At 40.4% G+C, this 14,664-nt stretch overlaps 1 protein-coding gene across 2 annotated transcripts in view; it reads left to right on the forward strand.

Annotated features, from left to right (window-relative positions):
* The window catches only part of PRKAR1B (protein kinase cAMP-dependent type I regulatory subunit beta), a 104,027-nt gene that overhangs the window by 76,625 nt on the left and 12,738 nt on the right, over positions 1 to 14,664 (forward strand). For both annotated transcript variants that reach the window (XM_005145279.4, XM_034065584.1), the window contains exons 8-9: positions 3,228 to 3,288; positions 6,869 to 6,990. In XM_005145279.4, the coding sequence (XP_005145336.1) occupies positions 3,228 to 3,288; positions 6,869 to 6,990 (183 nt within the window). The remainder of the gene's footprint in view (positions 1 to 3,227; positions 3,289 to 6,868; positions 6,991 to 14,664) is intronic.

The following is a 14,664-nucleotide window of genomic DNA, read 5'->3' on the forward strand; positions in this document are numbered from 1 at the left end:
TCTGGAGAAGAGGTACCAAAACAGAGTGTAGCATTTCAGGCATCATCACATCTGAGCCATGGAGATGAAGCCTCTGAACTTCATTCCTAGATAATGTCTGAGTGTACGACCAAAATAGCCTTGGCTGTATTCTTGTTGCAGTCTAATGCTGCAAACCAGCTCTCATATACTGCTTTTAAATCTTCTTCAGGTTTACAACTTTCCAGTCTTCTTCCTTTCATCAAGCATCTGTACTTTGGATTTTATTTTTCCTTTGCATTTCTTAGCTGTGTTTTCCAAGTGGAAGCTCATTCTATTACTTTCTACTCCCATTTTTAGTGTCTCCAAATCCTTTCTTGTGTTTTCCTGTTCTGGCAAGCTTGCATGCTATCTCCTATTCTGCAGATATTGTTACTGTCTGATTTGTTGTTGCTTCTAGAAGATCCATTAAAATATTGCAAGAAAACAGACTTAGCACATGTCCCAGGACACATGTTGGTTGACAGTTCTACAGAAGTGACTTGAAAGGTAGGATTAGAGATTATGATGATTTTCCTTCCTGTGGCCTCACAAGTTGGGTAAAGCAACTAGAACAAGTAAAGCAAGTATAAAAAAGAAGTCAGGAGTCAGAGGTGACGTTATGCCTATGGGAAGGGATGAAAGGGGAATATTAGGCTGACCAAGGAAGGTGGGAATTAGGCATGTTCTCCCTTTATTTTGTGGGGAGGAAAAAATGATTAATACCAAGGAGTAAGCTCTTCTGTCGGGTGGCTCATGCCACCCTGGAGGCTGTTGTCTCCCTCCTTCAGGAGAGATGGAGGGTTGGATGGAGCCATCCTGCAGGTTGAGTCATGAGCCATCAGTTGGGTCACTTTGGGTTTCAGTACATGTGATGTGAAATGGGACTCCTAAGCCTCAACCATTAGTTGTTTCCTAGGCTCTTGTTCTCCCTCACCATTGTGGTATCATTCTGAGACATGACAGTGTAGCTATACATTAAGTGGAGTCCCACTGAGGTTCTACTATCACAATACAAAAGAAATGATAACAGCACATGTAATTAATTCTTTCCAGTTCAGTTTTGCTTGCACTTGTCTTCATGGTGGATTCTGTACCCTTGCCCTAGCTTAGTTTAGCCAAGATGTAACACAACCATTTTCCTGTAGGAGTGATGGGCTCTTGCTCTCTGGGCCAGGCGGGATGCCTGCAATTCCTGCCTTCCTGGGTCTTGTCTGCATCTCTAAATACTCAGAGTTGTGGTCAGGTGTCACTTACGGCTACTGATTACTGCTTCTTAAAATTCATCTGTATCCGCAAGTCATTTTAAAAGCATTTTCCACATCTGTCCTTGGGTGCCCCAGCCCATCAAACTAAACCACCAGTCTGGTTTTCCACAGCTGTCAATTTTGCTGGTCTCGTTTCCACTCGACTGCAGGGAGGAAAGCAGCAACTGCACAGTGTCCGGTTTTCCATTCTCTGTCTTGCAGCAAGCTGTCAGGATCTGGCGTGGTTTGCACAGCCTCCTCCGTTTGAACTTGGGTGTTTTTTTCTTTCTGGCACTTCAAATGCTTTCGGGGGCTCCTGAGGTTGAGAACCAGGTTTGTCAGACAGAGAGGTCAGAGAAGGGTTACCGATGCTATCACTGAGGGGAGAACTGTCATCACCAGAGTCGGAAATTATGAATGGGGTGTGGAGGAGGAGACCTCAGTAGTGAGTGCTGCTGCTGCTGATGCAGAGATACTTGGAAAGAGTGGCAACTCTTGAAGGTGCTGCTGCTGTTTCAGAGCAGGGGTGGCCCCAGGAGAGGGATACAAGTAGGTGTTGTTCCAGAGGAGAGCATCCAGCAGCTTCTGTTGGTGCTGCAGTCAGAAGCTGGAGACAAAGCCTGTTGATATTGTTGGAAGGATTCACTTTGCTTTGGTGGTCGTTGGATAAAGCTGCACCTGCACAGTGTGTGTAGGAAGAGGGATGTTGTCTAATTCTTAGTTACAGCATTGCACTTGAATACACCAGCCTTTCCCATTTTCATACTTGGAGTATTTCTGTATGTTTTCACAGTGGAGGGTGAAATATTTCTTCTTTTTCTTCCTCTATCCCCACTTCCTGTGTCTGCTTTCCAGCACTTACCAGTGCTCACGTGGAGGAGGAACAGTGAAGTGTCTCTTTCTATGATAGACATTTGCTTCTGGCAAACATTGTCTTTTCTGCCCAGCCTAAGAGCAAATTAAATCTTTAATTCCCCTTTCTTCAGAAGATAAATGTATTATCTTTGTGCTGTACTCCTCCCTTGTACATCTGACTAGCAGGCACCAGGCAGCCTTCAGCGTCCACAGGGACTCTACCCAGGAAGAAGCTATGCACGCTGTCGTGTAACAGTGTGGAATAAACTGCATGGTACCAAGGAAAACTCTGGAGTTCCTCTTTGGTACCTGGGAAGGTTTTGTTTTCAAGTCATTTGTGTCACTGCAGAAGGAGCTAAGGATGAATTATTTTTATGTTGGTAAAACTGCATAGTATTTATTCATACCTGAATAACCTTCAAAAATGCATGCTGAAATGGCTACTTATGGTTTCTGGCTATGGTGCTCAAACACTGTGTAAGCAGAAGGTATCTCAGTAATTTATCACACAATAAAATCTTAGTATGGGAACGACTGTACCGGTAGCTACATATACACTGATGGATTGTCTGCTCCAAAATGCTTAAATCTTGTTAAAATAATACTATGACTAGGTTGCTCAACAGTTACAATGCATGTAACACTATTCAGAGTATAAACCAGGCTTACAGATAAAGGCCCTTAGCATTAAAGAGGTTTTAACCTAAAAGAATGGGACCCATGAGGGGGACATTTTAAGTTTTATCCTACTTTGTCATTGTAAATTCCCTTCTAGCAGGGCCTCACTGGCAACAGGATACATATTGAATTAGCTAAACAGTTAATTGATGAAGCTCTGGCTTTAAAATGAGCGCCTGTAAATAATGGATACAGTTAATCCATGGTGTCCAGTAACACCAGTGAAGTCAGTGAAATTACACCAGCATTGAATTTGATTCCTTCTGTCTTTGCTTATCAGCAGTTCAACTTGCCCAGACATTTTATGGGGAAACATTTGCCTTAGGCTGTTTATCCTGGCTATGCTTTAGATTTGGAAAGGGAGGGGAAAAAAAGAGCAGCTGTAGGAAGAAATCACAAAAATACTTTGTGTAATGTTCTACCTCCTTTTTCTCTCTCTTTTAATAACAGGGCAGCACACTGAGAAAGCGGAAGATGTATGAAGAATTCCTAAGCAAGGTCTCCATTTTGGGTCAGTTGCCCTTTGGACTTGCCTGTTAGTTCCTGTGTTATACATGTTGGCAGAATGAATTTTGGTCTTTGATTGCACGAGGAAAGCAATGATGGTCAAACAGAAGGTCTTGTGGTTGCGTCGTTAAAGAGGGAATAAAAGTGTAAAGGGTCCTTTTTTAGAACTTGTTTTTCTTATTCTCTAATATACACTGAACATGTCCTGGAGTAACGGTTGGGCTTGATGATCTTAAAGGTCTTTTCCAGCCTGTCTGTTTCTGTGATGCTATGTGTTTGAAGGACAGACCTTTCCTTAAATATGGGAGCAGGCATGCACTGGTAACCTTTTGGTAGCTGCTGTTGCAGTAAATATCATATGGATGGAGGAGAAAGCAGTGCAGAGATATAAGTTTGTCATAAAGACTAGTTACATCCTCCCAGGTGACAGGTAAGAAGCTTTTTTCCTGCAAGAATATTGTATTTATGTGCACTGAACAAAGTAACCTTACAAATCAAAATGGACTGGGTTTTTTTTTCCCTTGTTCGTATTTTACAGCCCCTGTCTTACATTCTTAAAACATCTGTTTAGCTTCTTGGGCTTGGATTTTGTTTCCCTTTGATTAATGTGATAGCCACGAAATTTGGACATGTTCTTGATGGCCTTCAGTAGGAAAAACAACAAACCCATAATGCCTGACCAATCAATCACCATTAGGAGAACAAAAGCGTCTCATAAGGAGGACAGTGTTAGACAGGACAATGAAATGCTGATTCTGCAGGAGAAACATCATGTTTCTGCTGGGGCTATTTTGAAAAAAACAATTCAGGATTCATTTGCTATCTGAAGTATTTATATTTCTACTTAAGCAATTTCCTTTTCTTGTTTATGGTATTCATTTACCATTTAAGATGAGGTACCTGAAATATGAGAGTGTCTTTGTGGAAATATACTTGAACTTCTGAGAGGTCCATGAAATCTTCAGTTATATTTGTGTGCTTAAAGTAAGTATGTTGCGCACTTATTAATGAAGTTTTCATCATTTAAATGCCTTCTTTTATGCTCAATTTAAATCTGCCTAAATTAAGAGCACAAATTATACCAAATTACAATGAGTATTTAAAGAAAAAAGGATCTCTGCACCTGCACTAATGAGGAGCAATTACAACAATGAGACATCTCAAAACAATTTCAGAGTAGAAAGGTTATTCAGAGATGTGCTTCCTTAAACATGCGGTTTGCAATGTAATTATATCCTACTTTCTAGTATGGCTTTTGAATCTTAGTAAAAAAAGAGGAAGGACTTCAAGATTTGAACCTTTTTTAAGGATGGAAAAGCAGTGGACAAAATGACACCTCATTTCAGGAACATGGAGAATTTAGGTGAAATGTGTAAGGATCTATTACACATGTCTAAAAAGTAGATAACACCTGGGAAACAGAAAGGTATTTCAGAAATCTTAACACAGCACAGAGAAGTCCACTTCAGTTCATGCCTTAATGTGGACAGAACTCAGTGATTTCTTGGTGGAAAAACCTCTGCCTGTTTCTTATATATACATTTTCAAGGCCTGTCTAATGTCTGTAACTACCCATATAATTGTAAGAGTCTTTTCTTGTTTTTTGATAATCTAAGGATTTTTTAGATTATCAGTAGCTGCTCTTGGTATATCAAACAAGGTATGAGAAAACTAATGGTTTAAAATCTTTCTTCTGGAGCTTAATTAAATGTAAAGACAAGAATTGATAGGTACAACTTGGAAATTGCAAAAAGTTGCATAGAGTCTGCTTCATTTGATGCTTGATTTTAATTCTCCAGCTAAAATGTTAGTAGTTTCATCATGTATAATGCTCTGTTGCTCATTAACGGATGTATTTGTAGTGGTACAATTCCCTTATGCAAAAGAGAGACACTTTGTGACTAGATCTAGAATTAGCTCTGAATTTTTCATAAAGGCAACTGAAGAAGAAGTTTCAAGAGACTTTTTCTTTTCATTGTTAATTACATAGAGTTTGGGGTTTTTTTTAATGAAAAAGCCTACTCTAGTCTGCATGAAAGAGTTTTATGCCTATTTTTAGTTGAACAGAGCACTTTTTGAATGTTGCATTGACAAAATGGGCTTGGTCTTTGACATTAATGGTTCTGCACCAAAGGTCACAAATGCACCAGGAAAGTGCATTAGTTAGGTGGGGAAAATGCTAGGAATAATAATTTCCCTAACAGCAACAGAAAGTAGCATAAAACCCTGAGATGTATGTGTGTTAGGCAACTCAAAACTTACCTTTGGTGCATTGCAGACTTTGATCTGCTTTTGCTACCAGACTCAGTGTGCAATTCTAAGCTCAACAAAAAGTCATTTTAACTTAGAAAGAACAACTCTTTCACCCTCAGACAATACTTCTAAGCAATTTTTTTGACAAACTGGGGAAACGAGATTCTGAGAGAACAGCCCAGAATCTAATCCTGGTGTCAGAAGCCATGTCCTAACTTACATTAGTTCAATAATTCATAATAAGTAAGAACCAGCAGAGCTCTAGTACATGAATTTTAGCCGCACTTTTTGAGGCAGTGAAGGTTATATCATTGTATCACCTGTTTCTTTTAATAACTTTTAAACCTGTCACTTCTTTCAGTCAAATCTGATAAAAGTACAGAAGTTCAAGTATAATTCATTGCCTCGAATTCTCATGCAAATAAGTAGAGGAGAGAGCCGGTTGGCCCCCTCCTCTCCCCAAAGGCAGACCAGGTAAAATCCATCCCTTAGCAGACCCTGGAGGAGGAAGGCAGTGGGAGAGTGAGCAGCCCTGAAGTAGCTGTCATTTGTTGTCTTTTACAGGCTATCTTTTGCTGTGTAGGTATCACAGGGATGTATGGCACCAGCAGGGTGGGTGGGGAGCAGGCTGTGTTAGCTTCATTACTCATAAAACAGACCAGTATTTTTTTCATATTAAAGTTTACTTTGAAGTTTTGTAACATCTCTCTCTAAGTGGAGGAATGAAAAGAAAAACTTTGTAAACCATCCTGCTGGCCAGTGAAACAGGAATGCCACTTCAGTCATCCATGTGATCCTTGGTCTTACTGCCACCCTTGCTACCAGGGTCTTGTGCATGGCTTCAATGGTGCATGGTCACACCTGTGGAGAAGAGTCGTCTTTTAGATTCACACTTTCACATTGCTTATCTAGCAGGCCATCGGTAACAGGCTGCGTGCAACTCAAAGAGACAGCAGGACTTGTTCTGACACCTAGTGTGGGATGTGGCAAGAGAATCTCAGCACTCCTGTGTCACTGGTATCTCCAAACAGCTCCTAGGCTACTCCACTGCAGCATCAGGGCAGTGCAGATCTGATTGCAGGCATAGGGAACTGGAGCCAACTTTTCGTGTCCAACTTTCAAGATTGTTATCTGGGTGATTACTAAAGTCTAAGACACAGTGAATAAATACATTCATGTTTCCCAACTGGAGGTTAGTGCAGAGTGCCTGGATGAAAGAAATGTTTCTTTTATAACAGAACCAGGCACAGCAGAGCTGTCAGTTTAGATACATATCTTCAGCCAAAGTTAGAGTCTCTTATAATAAAGCTTTATGATCTTCAATGTTTTAGAGTCCCTGGACAAATGGGAGCGGCTGACAGTGGCTGATGCTCTGGAACCTGTCCAGTTTGAAGATGGGGAAAAAATTGTTGTTCAGGGAGAGCCTGGTGATGACTTCTTCATTATTACAGAGGTAAGACTGGCATCCTGATAAGCTCTGTCATTTCCTCATAAAGATCAAGACTGTATTAAAAAATATTTGGGTTTGGTTTAATCTCTTCCTTCAGCATAAATCTGAACTAACTGCACACAAGCAGGAGGATGACTTAAAATTCAAATCAATTCAGACACCAGTTCCATGGAAATTTCTTAAGTGGAACAATCCCTAATTTCCAATAAATTGAAGATGCAGAGAAGTTTTAAGGTGTGTTTAGTGTCTTTACTGTTTGAAGCTTTGGTTTCTACATGAGATTTTTCTCATTCCAAATTGCCAATACTTCAACCAGGCTGGCCAGCCATGCAGTGCACTGATCTTTGTTTCCAAAGGGACTTGCAGGAGAAACCACAAATGAACATCTGTAAACTGGAGCAGGAGACCTGATCTGAAATGGATAATTTGTTCTTTGTTTTGCCTTAAACTTAGTCCAAATGGCTGGGCCATTTTCTTGTTTACTCTCGCTCAGGCAGACAGATCTGTCAGGCAGCTGAAAATGCTGACATCTTTTTGGGAGATTATCTGACACTTCACTTCCACCATCTCACTTCTGCAAGCAGATGCTGACGGGGTTTTTCCTCGCTCTCTGCATAAATATTTGGATCCTTGGTATCTCATGCAAATACCTCGGTGCTGCGATATAACAAGTTATAAAAAGGTATTAGAGAGACTCAGCCTAAGAATAACAAGACAGCATTAGGATATGACTGTATATGTATTGAAGTAGGAGCTTTTCAGTTCCAGCTGTGAGTATTCATGCACAAATATATAGCCTGGGAATGACCAACATATGGCTGTGTGGTGACAGTTCAAGTGCACATGCCAGGCCAGATGTTACATGACCAGCAGCAAGGAGGTGCACACAGGAGGTAAGAGGTAACCTGAATCCCTCACTGTGGGAGAAGGAGGGTCAGGTTGGTTTAAGAAGTTGATATGGTGTGTTGCCTTGGAATCCAGTTGTATGTACGCAGAATACATCTCTGGCTCCATCAGGCAACTGTATTTTGATGTGATTTAGGAGGAAAAAGACCCTGCCCCACTCAGGTGATAAAGGGTTTGTACAGTGCCAGTTCCAGATGGTTTAGAGGACAGAAGGTTTTTCTTTGCTTGCTTCTTATCTGTGTTTTTTTGGACGGGTGCCTCTATCCAAGACAGCCAAAACTGAGTTTATAATATCTGACACTTAAAATTCCATCCTTTTTTCCTTGAGTGTTGGAAATATGTGTTTGATGTATGAACAAATAATCTCTTGTGATGCTCACAAAATTGTCAGTGCAAATAATTGCACCTGTATACCACACAATTTAGGAACTTCAAATATGTCATGAGCAGTGTCACTTCAAAACAATAGTGTCAGAATACAAGAGGCTAGATATTAGATAGGGAATTTGTTTCATTAGCAATACTTAGTATATGAGAAAATTTAGGACATAAACTCTTTTGTTTTTTCCCCAGAAATAATGGATTTTTATTTCTACTAGTGTTATTGAGTGTACTGTTACTCTTTGCAGCAGCATGAGACTAGGAAAACCTAATTTTCTTAGGGATCAAATCCCATGTGGAAAATTGGCAGCTTGCTTAAGAACAACTAAGGGCCTTTATATTCCCCACCTTCATGGAACAGCTGGTATGACTTGAATGGGTACAAAAGTATTAACACTGCATACTGCATGATCATAAAGTATCTGCTCACCTCACCCTTCCACTATAAATCTAACATAGCTTCTCACTTTGGAAATTGCCTGTATTTTTCTGCGTTAAAGAATGAACACCCAATATCAACTATTTCTTGCAGTGCACTAGTATTTCTGCCTTTTCACACTTAATTTAGGCTTTGTATTTTAAACTTGATTTCATGGGAGTTTATAGCTTTGATGTTAAACTTTTGTGCAGGAGAGTTGATGTGAGCCGCCAGGAACACATTATTCTACAAACTGGTTAAAAGTAGTTTTGGCTGGTTTGTTGCCACAATATGTTGAAAAGTCATTAGCTTCCTTCATATATTTTTTGATGTTGATGGCCTTACTATCCAAAACTAGAAATGCAGCCAATTTGTTTGGCTGCTGTATATGCAAAAACCATTTCATATATCACCAGAATGCAGTCTCCTTAGGAGCACAGTATGTTCAGTAGTACAAAGCTAAACTTTGCCACACTATTTTTGGACAAGGTACTAATTTATTATAAACCACAGTCATTCATGGCATGCCTTAGACAAATCAGTTACCAGTTTACAAAGCTTTGATGCACCAGCATCACAGATACTGGTTCCAAGTGGGATCTTATGACTCCTACCATAAAAGCTTCTCTAAGATGCCCAGGACTCACACATGGATTTTAAATTTCTAGCACAGCTTTTTATGCACTTTATCAAGTAATTGTTCATTTCTAGTTAGCAGCCTGCAGTGCTGCCTTCCTCTATGATATCTCTTTGGGATGTGATCTTTTAAGTATATTGGTTCTGCAGAACCTGCACTTACAGCCTGTAAAAAAGTTAGCACCTTCAGGATTTGCAGTCCGAAGAGCAGCCATTAAACCCTTTTGAAAGGGAGACTTCAGTCTCAGTGATGGTCAGAACAACAATTCCTGCTTTAAATCAGGAATGTCATCCTGGTTAGTATGGACAAGCATATTTAGTCTCCCACTTCTGTCAAGCAAGCATGTTCGTATTTTCTCAATTTTTCCTAGTGTAACCTATTCTCATGGCTTTCTCTCCACCATCTTATCTCCAATTGCACGGATCATAGCAGGGTGCAGGTTATCTGAGGTGCGGGCTATGTGTGTGAAAATGCCACAGGGGTCAGTGGAGAGGAAGGCTGCAGCAGGGCTCAGGCAGATTATTAGAATAACAGAAAATGTGCACAGGGAAGAGTCACAGGAAACCAGGAGTTTTTGAGTTCACTGCTCACAAAGCTGGTCATGGTTCATTTTTTGTTAAAAAGTCTGGGGAGAAAAATATTGTTCTGAGATTCCAAGACAGCTACAGTTTTTCTGCCATTTTAAAGCATCACAGGCACCAGTAAGATGCTTGCTTGCAGTAGGTCGGGTGCTTTTCCATTCAGATCTTCAACAGCCTTCAACAAGATTTAGTTTTAAAATTTAAAGGCTGTGATTTTTTCCAGAGATAGAATTATTTTAATGTTTATACCATATTCCTTAATTTGAAGATAGGATCAGAAGTGAATGTCTGCTTACAAAAGCAAAGTAACCACTTCTGTGAGATTGATTTACTGCACTTGAAACTGGTACTTAAAACAGGGGCGGGGGGAAACAAAAAAGAAGCAGCCCTGTAGTTTCTGTATTTTCAGCTATTTCCAGGTCTTATTTTCCCACTATGGTTTTCACACAACAAACTTGGGCTTTCCCAGACCAGACAGATGTGGAATGTATCTGCTGGATTCCAAGGTCATGGAATTATCCCATATGAGATTCCTGGCACAGAGGTGAAAAACTAAGCACCATGAAACAATTGTTGCCATAAAGAATTACATTTTGGCAAGTGTAAATCATAACAGATGTACAGTTTCTAACAAATAAATTTGCAGTTGTATTGTACACTGCCACACTGTGTACCCAGCAGTAGGGAGGATTTATGCATCTGACTTCAGATAACGCAAATATTTTTAGCTAGCATTTTAAAGTGGTAGCTTGCAAAGGCATGTGAGCTTTGTGGAGTTAAATATCCCAGCAAATGTAAGTCTTTTTAAATGAAATGCCAGTTGAACGGGGGCTGATTTTATTCCCAACTCGTGCTTTGCCACTGACTTCAGCTCGAACAGTAGTTCAAGCTAATGTAGTAGTGCTCTGAAACTGGAAAGAAATGAGAGTTTTGCTGTTGTCTAGGTTACTGAGACAGGTAATGATAATAGTATTAAAAATAGTGGTTATGATCATGTACCGCTCTCTTAAGTTCAGCTTCAAACTTGGCTGGGTGGCACAGTACCTTGAAGTCCATAATGCAGCTGCCAAAAATGCAGGGACTTGCACCATCAAGTGCCCTGCTGGGTTTTCCAGCTCCCACCCCTCCCCATGTCAGACCGTTTGGATCTACTTGTCATGACCCAGCACTGTATACAGCACGCGGATATTGTCACGGGACTCTGCTGACTGTGCTCAGGAAGTCTTTTAATCTCAGCTGCATGCTGAGAGCTTGCTGAACTGCTGCCATATGGTCCTCATACTCCATAAAGTTTGACATGGCTTAAGAAAAATGCCTGCACAGACACAAACGTACGCAGGTGTAGGAGAAGAAAACAGCAAAAGGTTTATAATAGTGCCACACTGCACCTGAAGAGTACAGCTTGTAACTGTCCTTTAAATGTTCTCTCCCTAGCCTGTCATCTCCTGGGAGGACAGGTTGGTTTAAGTGGTGCAGAAAGCAAAGAAATAAAACTGCACAAGCAGTAAAACATTTCCAATTAATAGTTGGTCGAGCTGCCCAGTGATAGCATGCAGCAGCCTAAAAATAAAACACCTAAAAATAGAAGATAATCCACAGGAGAAAATTCAAGGAGAAATGGACTCATTGCATCAAGTAGTTTCACATTAGATTTTTGTTTTTAACTTTAAAAACTAGTATATTTAATCGCAGATTAGTGCTAAGTTACAGGGGGTAGTTGCATCCTTCACTGCAACTCCTTTGTGAAAAGCTCTTTAGAATAGCTGGGGGTTTGTGTTCTTTGTTATTATCCTGCTGGTTAGAAAGGAGGCAGAGTCAGAGCATCTGATTTTCAGTCTCATCTGTATTATCAGTCCAGTCTGTGGGCAAAATGTTACCCTCTTTGTTTCCCCATCAGTGGGAATAATCCTGCTGACATTTCATCAAGGTGAGCAAAATCTTAATGGGATAAGGCATAAAGTACCCATCAGTACGGAAATCAGGCAATGGGTATAGCAAAACTGACAAATAAGAGAAAAAATATCATTGATAGTACAGAAAACCTTCCAGAATTGATACATAGAGCTGCCTCATTGACAGAAATTAGTCCAATTAATTGATATTGAGTATTTGTCCAGCACTACTCTTGGCAGATCACGTTGAAAACAGTCTTGCAGTCCTCAGGGGGCTGCTAGCTTTTATGCTGCTGTTGACATTTCAAGTCAGGGCCACAAACTGGCGCTGGTCTGGGCAGGATCCGCTGCAAGTTCTTGCTGAGAGCGTACTTGAGATACTGTCCTGTAGGTGAAATCAGTGTTTCCAGCCTCGCTGACACTCTTGGCACAGTGTGGAGTGTCTCTGCACAAATGCAGTTCAAAGCCTTGTTAGGTGGAACAGTGTTTGTAAACTCTTCCTACCATGGTAACATGCACCAACAGAGGAAGGTCCTTAGTCTGACTCGGAAGGGCACTCTGTTCTTCACAGAATTGGGCCTTTTTGTAGGAAAAGTCGACTAGAGTCTTAAATTGCACAACAAGCATCTGAAGATTTATGATTTAAAAGCTCCTTAAGAAGGAAAAGAAAAAAGAAAAATAATAGCCCAATTGTTTCCTGCTCTAAATTGTTGCTCTTTGACTTTCTAACCTAAGAGAGACCCCTTTGGCACCTACCCCTGCGACAGGCAGGGGAACTACAAAGTAAACTTCTTCCGTATGGTTAATGAAGTCACTGCCTTAGGCACACTCTGCTATCACACCTGATAATCTCTTTAAAAACACAGTGCGATTAATTATTAATTAGGAAGATGAATGTTGTCTAGAAAAGGAGTTTCAAAGGCTACAATCTGAACTACTTAGTGTTACTGTGATTTTGTTGATACCAAAAATGTTTGTCAAAGGCAGTCTACAGACTCCTAATATACCTAATAAACAACATACACCGAATAAACAGAACTAGCAGTCACTGAGGGCTCTGAACTTTGCTTATTTTTAACTGCAGAGACATTGTTTCCTGTAGAGCTCTTACAGGAAAGGTACATTCAATTTTTGATACCACCTAGTTGGGCTGGAGCAATAGTCTTTCCATTGACTCTGCTACAAAGTTCATCTGTGTTCAGGATGTCATTGTTAATGGCCAGCTGACATCAAAGATTGGAGGTTAGGTGGATGATTGGGTCCCATCCTGGCTAGGGATGGAGGTGAAGTATTTTGCTGAGTCAAAGGGACTGAAACATCTCCTTAGTTGAGATCTTGTTAAACTCAGGATAACTTTGACTTATATGGGCAATGGATCATGCAATATCATGTATCTTGAGCACATCCTTATCTCTCCCATCAGAAAGGGGTAGTGTTTCATAGGAAGCAACTGGCTGCTCCCCTTCCTTTTCCCACCAGCCATGAAGGACCTGTCAGTCAGTGACTGCAGCTTTTGGCTCTTCCTTCCAGCTCTTTCTTTCAGCCCCACTAATAACCACCACAGTGCAGTCACCTACAGTAAATTATGCAAAATCTGAAACCTCAGAAGTGATATACAATGAAGCATTTTCTTAACAATTTTGTGAAACTTCAGATTAGCCAATATTTCTAGGCTTTTTTAGAACTTTGCAGATTTTGTTCCTCATTTGTGGCAGAAACCAGGACAACTGTATGTAAATTCTGTGAGTTGCTATGAACCCAGAGACTGGAGGATAATGTATAATAGTTTAAAAATGTACAGTTAAAAAAAATACTGTCAAACCCAGTCATGAGTCAATCTTGAGTCCACAGTTCAAATGAAGTCCTGTTGCATCATCCTTCTGCAAGACCATTAAGATGAGATAGCTTTTGTATATGAAAATAAAGTTATGGTGTTTTTTTTAAACAAGTCTGATGGATAAGAAAACAATGTAAACCAATGTACACAGCCAGTTGTTATGGAAAAAATTCTTACTTGGGCTGGCACATCCATGAGATATGACCATATAATTTTAAGACCTGTAATAACTGTGGTATATGTAAACAGGAAACCTTTTAATCAGCTTGTTTCTTAGATACTTATCTGTCTTACATGAGCATCTCATGAATTCTGTGGGGTTTGTCCTCACTACACCTGTTTGATGAAGTGTATGAAGCAGTGCTAGTGTTGCAAGGTGCAGTCTGAAGGACAGGCAGAAGGATTAAGATAGTTCTTCATTCTTTCTGAGAACAATCAACAAGAATTAGGCACCTTGAAGGTCTGGACCCTCATGAGTCTGCTCACAGAAAGTCTAAGGCAGAAGAGCTGTGTTAGCCCTATGGGCAGAATCCCAGGCTAACACATCCTTTACCCACTCCAGAATGGTGTGTTTTTTTCTACTGCAGTTTATGTAGAAGTCACTTGCACTTTGTATTGCTGACTGAAATTTGCTTATTTCTTCCCTTGTTTTGTATTAAAGTCTTTCATAAGTTAGAGGTTGGCAAATAATAATAATGCAAGATTATTTACTGGCTAAAGGAATATTTGCAGTCTTCGGCTACACAGTCCAAAGGATTTGTCTTCTCTTGGAAAGCAGCCCAAGAACTGCTGATCCTTAGCTGTAACATAAAAGCCATCCCAGGAATGATGCTATCAGCAGTCCCAAAGGGCTAAAATGGCAGCTGAGGAGTGATACGCTAGGGTCTTCCAGGATGTTGGTGAGAACACTGCTTATGCCAGCATCATGAGGCACATGCAAGACATGCTGTGTTACTCTATGTCACTAGGATGTTGGTACACTTAGGTCTTGAAGCAAAACTGGGAGGATGCAGTGTAGCCATACT

This window comes from Melopsittacus undulatus, chromosome 8 (assembly GCF_012275295.1).
Source record: "Melopsittacus undulatus isolate bMelUnd1 chromosome 8, bMelUnd1.mat.Z, whole genome shotgun sequence".
Taxonomy (NCBI): Eukaryota; Metazoa; Chordata; class Aves; order Psittaciformes; family Psittaculidae; genus Melopsittacus; species Melopsittacus undulatus.